Raw genomic sequence first — 8,743 nt, forward strand, 5'->3', positions numbered from 1 at the left:
GTGCAGCTGAATCTGATTGGGTTCGACAGCAGTTAACTTTGAGGGCGTGCAAGAAACTAGGGGACACAGCTCTGTCACAATAGAGCGAGGAGAACTTGTAGTTTATCAAAACACGGTGAGGGAAGGAGCCCAGCCTCCTGTGGGGCGGGGCGGTGTGATCACGTGCCAGAGTCACGGGGGTGGGGGGGGTGGGGGGGCGTAAGGCAGGACCAGCGTCCGTACGTTCCCTGGTTGGTGACGTCATAGTCAGCTGACTAAACCGCCATCGCCAGGACTCCTTCAGGCAGAACTCTCCACCGCCGCTCGTCGCCGCCGCCGCCGCCGCAGCAGCAGCCGCCACTGCCGCCACAGCCATAGCCATAGCCATAGTCACTATGGCTCAGTATAAGGGCGCCGCAAGCGAGGCGGGCCGCGCCATGCACCTGATGAAGAAAAGGGAGAAACAGCGCGAGCAAATGGAGCAGATGAAGCAGAGGATCGCAGAGGTGTGGGCCAGGCCGGGGCGCCTCAGAGCATGCGCTTCGTGCGGGCCCCCTGGCGGTCTCATGCTGCTTGACTCTGGGAGACCCCTAGGCGGGCTAGGAGAGCCTAGAGGGCGGGCCCCGCACCGGGGGCGGGACTTGGTTCTGCATCTCTGACTGGTATTGGAAGCCAGCTGAGACAGTGTATTCTGTAAAGTGGGCTCAGTGTTGGGCCTTGTCAGAGATTGAGACCACTAGCTTGTGAAAACTTTAGCAGGAGGGATCCACAGTGGTGGCACTGATGTTGGGTGAGACTTGAGCACAGTTTCCTAGTTCATGTTCCCAGGCTTCCGATACATACATTTCCTGTGGAGAGGCACAGGAGTATGCCCCTGAAGCTCATTCCAGAGCCTTTAGCATCCCAGAGTACTAGTGCGTCCCTCAGGGCTTCTTCAGTCAGTGGCCACTGGATTCAGGGGCGTGGTACCAAGGAGACCTTGGCTTAATCCTTTGGGCAAGACTCCTGACAGAAGCAGGGCCTTAGCTCTCCAGGTGAGAACAGGCCCTATCTAGGGAAGTGAGAAGCCAAACCCAAGAACCAGCCATCAGATGGAGGTATCATCAACCCTCAGTCATGCTTGGATTGACACGTAGTTCTCTAGTTCTGACCTCATTGCCTCAATGGCAGCTGGAAGTATACTTCTGCTGGCCATTCATTTGGAAATCCTGGTCAGAGAGGGACCTAAATGGTACCTATTAAGATAGGACTGGACTGAAGAACAGTGACCTGGATGACTGCTGACAGCATCCTAGGCCAAAAAGAAGGAAAATTCTCACAGGGATCCCTCATTTTCTTGTTTATTCTTTCCTGAAATCCCATGGTTTGGGTCTCAGGATCTTCAACTTAAAGACTGGGTAAGAAAAAAGGCCAAAGGTGAGTATGGTGGTGGCTGTAGGGTACTGAGGGAGTGCTGATGCCCAGCTGGAGACCTGAAGAGGCCAGAGCAGCTTAGAGATGACAAGGAAAGGATGACCTTTGGCTACTTTAGCATTCCTAGCTTCATGGACCCTTCCACCTAGAAAAGGAAGGGTGTATGTCTGTGTTTTCTAAGATTATATCATAGTGTGTCTGGGACCCATAGCCACTCTTTCACTTCCACAGTGGAGTGGTGGATGGCCTTCACTGATGTGTCCCTCCCCTACAGGAGAATATAATGAAATCCAACATTGATAAGAAGTTTTCTGCCCACTATGACGCTGTGGAAGCAGAGCTCAAGTCCAGTACCGTGGGTAAGCAAGACACTTGTACCACCTTCTTCCAGAGCCAGGAGCTACTCCTTCACTGGCCCTGGATGACCAGCCTTTCCTCCCCTATCTCCTTGCCTCACAGGTCTCGTGACCCTGAATGACATGAAGGCCAAACAGGAGGCACTGGTGAAGGAGAGAGAGAAACAGCTGGCAAAAAAGGAACAGTCAAAGGAGTTACAGCTGTGGGTCCCCCATCCTCTCTAAGCAGTCCTCCCTTTATAGTACAGCTAGTGCTTGGGAATTCCTGGGGTGGGTCAGGCTGTTCCCATCCCCATTCCACAGGGAGACCCCATTTTCTGCTTTGGGAGCAGTTGTGGTATCTATTGAGCTCCACACTGGTTCTCACTTTCCAGGTTTATCTTTCTTTCTGTTCCTCTGTAAAGGTGGTGAGTCCTTTCTGAGCCCTTTCTTTTTACTGGGTGCCTGAACAGCCTGCATTGTCCCCATTCCTCTCTGTCCCATGACCCCTGTGTCCTTTATGCTTGGTGTGTCATAATCAGAGCCATGTCCTTGAACTTGAAGTAAACTAGGGCAAATAGAATCCCTCTGGGGTGCTGGGGAGATCCAGCCTGTGCTAAGTGGACCCCTTGCTAGGCACACAGTGGCTCTGGGTCAGAGAAGGGGCCTCAGGGCAGGAACATGAGGCATGATGGCCATCCATGCCTTGGTAGGAAGCTAGAGAAGCTGCGAGAGAAGGAGCGCAAGAAGGAGGCCAAGCGGAAGATCTCTAGCCTGTCCTTCACCTTGGAGGAAGAAGAGGAGGGAGGTGAAGAGGAGGAAGAGGTGGCCATGTATGAGGAGGAACTGGAGAGGGAAGGTGAGGGCACTGCCAGCCAGAGCTCTGTCCTGGCATTTGGGCTAACATTTGGGCCGGCAAAGGAAGAAGCACACTCATTTTTTAGCCCTGGTCACCTACTGGGCTTGTGGTCCCCAGTTTCACACAGGGTAAGAGAAATCAGAACTGAGGCAGCACCATGGTTTTAAAGCTAAAATACAGAGGTACTGGCAGCAGGAGACTGAGTCAGAGCTAGGCCAGTAGTCCCTGTACGGGAGCCACCAGTGTGGGAAGTTACCAGAGGACTAGTGCCTGGTCTAAAAGGATCCAGAAGCTGTCCTTTGGGGCACACAGGATAAACTGAGGGGAGAAGATAGCCTGCTAAAACTTTCTGAAAGAATGGGAATGTTTGTGACTACACTGCCAGGTATTGTGAGGGTTTTTTTTTTGTTTGTTTGATTTGGTATGGTTTTGTTTTTCCAAAATAGAGTTTATCTGTGTAATAGTCCTGGCTGTCTGGACCTCACTTTGTAGACAAGACTGGCCTTGAACTCACACCAATCCACCTGCCTATGCCTCCCTGAGTACTGGCATTAAAGTGTGTGCCATGCCTGGCCACTGTCAGGTATTGTAACTGCTCACCACAGGTGGCCAGTGGGCACTGGTAGTGATTGATGAATTTGATCTTATACCTTCTGAAATCCAGTGCCTCTAATGTACAGCCCTATGTATGTATATCTGTTCTGTGCCTCGCCAGGCTACACGGTCAGTAGGGACTCCGGACACTCAGGAATGCTGCTTTCCTTAGAACCCAGGGGAAATCACTAGATCCATGTGAGAGAAAGAGTCACATGGGGAATAGTTGTGTCGGGTATGAAGGATGAGTATTTTATTAGTTGCAGAGATGGGAGGAGGCAGGACGAGTAGATAATGAAGTGAAACAGTTGGACCGAAATAACAGGGCAAAGGACGCATTTGAGGACTTGGAATAAGTTAGGTAATAGCTGTTATCTTAGTCATGTAGGTCCCCCTTCCTGAGGTTGTTTCCTGCCGCTGTAATTTTTTTTAAATTTCTTTTATTGAGATTTTCCTCAATGCTAAGATTCTAAGTGTGTACCACCACACTGGGCCCTTCCACTTTAGTAGTACATTTAACCCAACTGTATCTGAAATAATACCATTAGATAGCTTGTTGAGTTAGATATACATTCAGTAGTGCTCAGGGCTTTAGGTGGCAAGTAGTGCTTGATTTATTTTGAGACAGGGTCTTATGTAGCTCAGTCTGACCTTGATAGTCATCTTGTGTCTACCTTAGGAGCAATTCTAGATTGCACAGGCTAGTGGAAAGGTTCTCAAACTCACTGTGTATTAGTGGGATCTTTTTCTTTCAGATAGTCTTACTGTATATCCTAGGCTGGCCTCTAAATTTCAGTGCTGTTGCCTCAGGCTTCCAAGTGCTAGGATTACAGGTGTGTGCCACTACCCTGAGTTCACTGGGACTTTTGAAAAGCACTGGTGGTGAGTTTTCCCTTGCTTGCCATCATTTTGAGGTCTTAGCAATAGGAACTAGACACCCAGCTCCCTGACATCTATGATTATTTCTTTTAGTTTATGCTTGTTATTTATTTAGGTTAGTAGTTCTGTTTTTCTCTTTATTTTTATTTTATTTATTTTAGTGTTTTTGGAAACAAGGCTTTTCTGTGTAATAGCCCTAGCAGTTATAGAACTTGCTTTGTAGACCAGGCTGGCTTCAAACTCCCAAAGATCTGCCTTCTTTTGCCTCCCGAATGCTGAGATTAAAGGTGTGTGCCACCATCATATGAATGATTATTTTTAAGACAAGGTATAACTGTAGTTGTGGTATGTCTGGCACTCACTGTGTACACCAAGCTGGGCTTAAACCCTGATCCACATGCCTCTCCTCTTGAGAGTACTGGGATTAAAGGTGTGTTCCATCAAGGCTGGCTAAGTCAGTAGTTCTTAAAACATGTTCCAGTTGCCTGAGAGACCTTACAGACAGACAGGTCCACGGAGATCAAAACCATTTTTAGTACAGGCATGGTGCCACATGCCTTTAATCCCAGCACTCAGGAGACAGAGGTAGGTAGATCTCTGAGTTTGAGCCCATTCTGGTCTACATAAGAGAGTTTCAGGTCACTCAGGGTTACATAAATGTCTAAAAACAAAACCACAGAATCGTTTTCTGAAAAATGGTAAGATGTTTGTCTCATTGCTCTAGAGATTACCACAAAGAAAAGGAAACTGGGGAAGAACCCAGATGTAGACACGAGCTTCTTGCCTGACCGGGACAGGGAGGTAAAAACTGCCTGGCTCTGGTTGACTTTGGTATTGATCATGAAGTTGACCTTGGTGGAGACTGTTGCTCAGGGAGCAGCCCTTAACCTCATCCTTTGTCCATTTCCTCTCAGGAGGAGGAAAATCGGCTTCGAGAAGAGCTGCGTCAGGAATGGGAAGCCAAGCAGGAGAAAATCAAGAGTAAGTACTATATAGCTAGATACAGTTGCTTAGGCCTGTTATCTCAGCATTCAAGAGCTTAAGGCAAGAGGATCTGAAGTTTAAGGTCATCCTTAGCTACATGGCTAGTTTGAAGCCAGTCTTGGCTACATGAGACCCAATCTCGAAAAGTCAAAACCAAAACAGACACAAAAACAATAAGTTCTAGTAGAGTTGAACATGTGTGATCCAGAGTTGGGGCAGTGAAAAAACAGGACTAAAACTCAAGAAGTTCTCTTGCAAATATTCACCTTGGCTATGTAGCCCCAGGGAACTCTGGGCACTTGGGTCTCTAGACCAAGAGGCAACTCTTCTTTGTAGGTGAAGAGATTGAAATCACCTTTAGTTACTGGGATGGCTCTGGACACCGGCGCACAGTTAAGGTAGGCAATGGAAGGGCTCCTTTGTCTTGAGTTCAATAGAAAGCAACTGACAGTCTTGGCTTGGGAAACCTCTGTGGATAGCAGGGTGGATCTTTGTCTTCTTGGAGGTATTTCTTTGGGTCGTTGTCTTTCCTTCCCAACTCACTGGTATACCTGCTTCTGCAGATGAAAAAGGGCAACACCATGCAGCAGTTCCTGCAGAAAGCACTCGAGATCTTACGCAAAGACTTCAGTGAGCTCAGGTGAGCAAGCTACTATGTACTGTGTGTGCCTGTGTTATGCACCTGAAGAGCCTGCCTCCCCAGCCAGAGTATCAGACAACCATGCTGACTGCTCCACTGCTGGGAAGATGTTGTGCTGAGCACTGTGCTCCTCAAAGAGGAGAGTTGTGCCCTTTTTTCTTAACTTCCTGCTGTAGAGAGCTCAGGTGAGAGAGCCCTACCTTGGTGATATGGTCCAGAAGTGGAAGACACTGGGACTGCTATCCCAGGCTCACTAAACTACACAGCTTCCCTTAAGCATTAAGGCTTAAAGTATTGTGCCAACTCATTGACTTTCAGGTATTCATCCCCTCCAATCTCTCTCAGGTCAGCAGGGGTGGAGCAGCTCATGTATATCAAGGAGGACCTAATCATCCCCCACGTGAGTCTCTTCAACCCTGAGTCATGCACACTGTTTCATAGGAGAGTCACTATACTGTTGTGCACTCTTCCAGGGCTAGGAGGCACAGTGGTGCCTGCTCCCACCCTGCAGGTAGGAGTGTGGGGAGTGGGTGATAGAGACCTAGATGGATCATCAAGCTTGCCTTTCCCACCCTCTGCTCCTAGCATCACAGCTTCTACGATTTCATCGTCACCAAAGCACGAGGAAAGAGTGGTGAGTGATTCTAGCTTAACTTGTTCTAATATGTTGGGAAAGGCAGTAGTATGGCCTTGGGATTACTGCTTCTCCCCTCCAGGGCCACTCTTCAACTTCGATGTTCATGATGATGTACGACTGCTCAGTGATGCCACTGTGGAGAAGGATGAGGTATGATAGTGCCAGGGTACTGGGCAGGCAAAGACACCCTGAGCCTGACATTGGGGTTATCCTTGGGGAGAAGTCACAGGAAGGCAAGGTCAGGTAGGATGGCCCTGAATCACAGCCTTCATTCCCCAGTCACATGCAGGCAAAGTGGTGCTGAGGAGCTGGTATGAGAAGAACAAGCACATCTTTCCTGCCAGTCGCTGGGAGCCCTATGACCCAGAGAAGAAATGGGACAAGTACACGGTGAGGAGGCAGGGAAGGCAGGGAGGAAGGTTAGGTCCTGGGAAGCCACTTCTTGGTGTCCCACTGCTGGTTCTGGGCAGTTCAAAGTCAGGGGATGGGAGTCATCTCAGCTTTTAGTGATCTGCAACCATCCTGCCAGGAAACCAGAGATAACTAATCTGACATGGTAGAACATACCTGTAATCTCTACACAGGGGAGATTGAGGCAAGAGGAGCACCAAGTTACCAGATACTCTAGGCTACATAGTAAGACCATTATAACACACAAAGAGAGAGAAAGAAAGAGGAGGAGGAGAATCAAAAGTGTTATGCTAGCCTGCCCCTATTTATTTCCTGGCTTCCATTCCTTGTTTCATGTGTCCCCATTTTTTCACACCAGATCCGGTGAGCATCCAGAAGTGGGCATGACCTTCACTTTCCCCAGAGTGTCCCTCATGTCTTCAGGGCTCCAGGTGCCTAGATTCCCTGGGATCATGCCAGAGCACTCTGGGAGGATGTTAGTTGCTATTCTCTGGCCCTAATATTGTCATTACTGTTTTTCTCTTTTACAATAAAAAAGTTCACATTGGAGCTGGAGTGCCTACATTATAAGAACCTGTGCTTTATTTTTAGAGAGAGAGAGAGAAAGTGAGTGTGTGTGTGTGTGTGTGTGTGCGCGCGCGCGCGTGCATGTGTGCGTGCATGCATGCATGCATGTATGCATGTGTTCATGCATGTGTATGCATGCCAGAAGGCAACCCTGGGTGTCATTCTGTTCCCATCTTTCTTTTTTATTTTTATTTATTTATTTATTTTTGAAGATAGCATCTCTCACTGGCTTGGAACTTGCCAAGTACACTAGGCTAGAAGGTTGGTGAGCCCCAGGGAGCTACCTGTCTATCTCTCCAGGGTTGAAATTGCACATGTATACCATCAGTGTTGGGCTTTTAAAAAATATAGATTCTGTGGATTAAACTCATAATCTTATGTTTACAAGGCAAACACTTTACCAGCTGAGCTATCTCTCCAGCCCTAAAATATTTTTGTTGAGATAACATGTAATATTTTTGTCATTTTACCATGTGTGTGGTTCACACCTATAATCCTAGCACTGGGGAAGTAGAAGCAGAGGAATAATGAGTTTTGAGATTAGCCTGGGTTGTACAGCAAGTTCCAGGCCAGCCTGAGCTACAGAGTAAGATCCTGTGTCAGTCTCTTTTACAGATCATACCAAAAGATCCTTCTTTTTACCCATTCATTTTATTTATTTCTTTAGACAGATTCTCTCTACATAGCCATAGCTATCCTAAGAACTCACTATGCAGACCAGGCTGGCGTCAAAGTCAGAGATCCGTCTGTCTCTTCCTCTCAAGTGCTGAGATTAAAAGCATGTGCAACCATATCACCCATTTTAAACCATATAATTGAGTGAATAAATTAGTTTATTCACAATGCATGAAACCATTCCCTCCATATACTTCAAAATCATTTATTTGTATCACTCCAAAGACTTCCTGGGTTTTTAGCAGTCATTCCTCATATCTCCAGGCCTAGACCTTGACAACCTTTAAGCTTTCTGTAGACAGGCCTCTTTGGACCTTTCCTTTCCTGGAAACAGAAAGGGATATCATGGGAACAAATCTGAAAGGAAAAGGGGGGCTTTCTAAGGGAAGGCCCAGCTGTTGTCTTTGAATGTAGGGACATATCCTCAGGCTTGGCAAGGACTCTGGAGTAAAAAGGGAGTACTTCCTTAAACCTTCCCAGGTCCTTGTGTCCTCTTAGCTGCTATGGGTGCTTCGAAGTCACTGTTCACTTGCCACATCTGTGCCTACTCTGCTCAGTCTGCATGGGAACTGGTCACTATTACAGCAGTGGGGCAGGATCCATCTGGGGATGGGCAGTGCTACAACTTGCAGTACCAGTGGCTCTGCCATCTCAATGGCCAGCTCTCTCAGTTTCTCTGGGGTAAGCTGAGACATAGTAAGTGGTCTGATGTGGAGGCTGAGATTCCCTTTGATTGGGGCCAGATGTTTGTCTGCACCATGGAGAGCACC

At 47.9% G+C, this 8,743-nt stretch overlaps 1 protein-coding gene across 1 annotated transcript; it reads left to right on the top strand.

The window, feature by feature from the left end:
• The first annotated feature begins 265 nt into the window (after window positions 1-265).
• Window positions 266-7,288, top strand: LOC121440275 (protein FAM50A). The gene is made up of 13 exons (XM_041641053.1): window positions 266-485; window positions 1,667-1,751; window positions 1,852-1,951; window positions 2,441-2,586; window positions 4,784-4,860; window positions 4,974-5,040; window positions 5,380-5,441; window positions 5,607-5,683; window positions 6,029-6,083; window positions 6,269-6,317; window positions 6,400-6,470; window positions 6,600-6,710; window positions 7,090-7,288. Exons 1-13 carry the CDS (start codon window positions 375-377, stop codon window positions 7,096-7,098), a joined length of 1,020 nt encoding a protein of 339 aa, XP_041496987.1. The 5' UTR covers window positions 266-374; the 3' UTR covers window positions 7,099-7,288.
• The last annotated feature ends 1,455 nt before the right edge of the window (window positions 7,289-8,743 follow it).

The sequence above is a fragment of the Microtus oregoni genome, unplaced genomic scaffold, assembly GCF_018167655.1.
Source record: "Microtus oregoni isolate MIOR12 unplaced genomic scaffold, Mior012 000067F_001, whole genome shotgun sequence".
Taxonomy (NCBI): Eukaryota; Metazoa; Chordata; class Mammalia; order Rodentia; family Cricetidae; genus Microtus; species Microtus oregoni.

Bases quoted from the DNA above. Each gene is read 5' to 3' on its own strand.
- LOC121440275 (XM_041641053.1), top strand. From the start codon at position 375: ATGGCTCAGTATAAGGGCGCCGCAAGCGAGGCGGGCCGCGCCATGCAC. The intron at 2,587-4,783 runs GTGAGGGCACTG...TCATTGCTCTAG, and splicing joins GGAGGAACTGGAGAGGGAAG to AGATTACCACAAAGAAAAGG. The intron at 6,471-6,599 runs GTATGATAGTGC...TTCATTCCCCAG, and splicing joins CCACTGTGGAGAAGGATGAG to TCACATGCAGGCAAAGTGGT.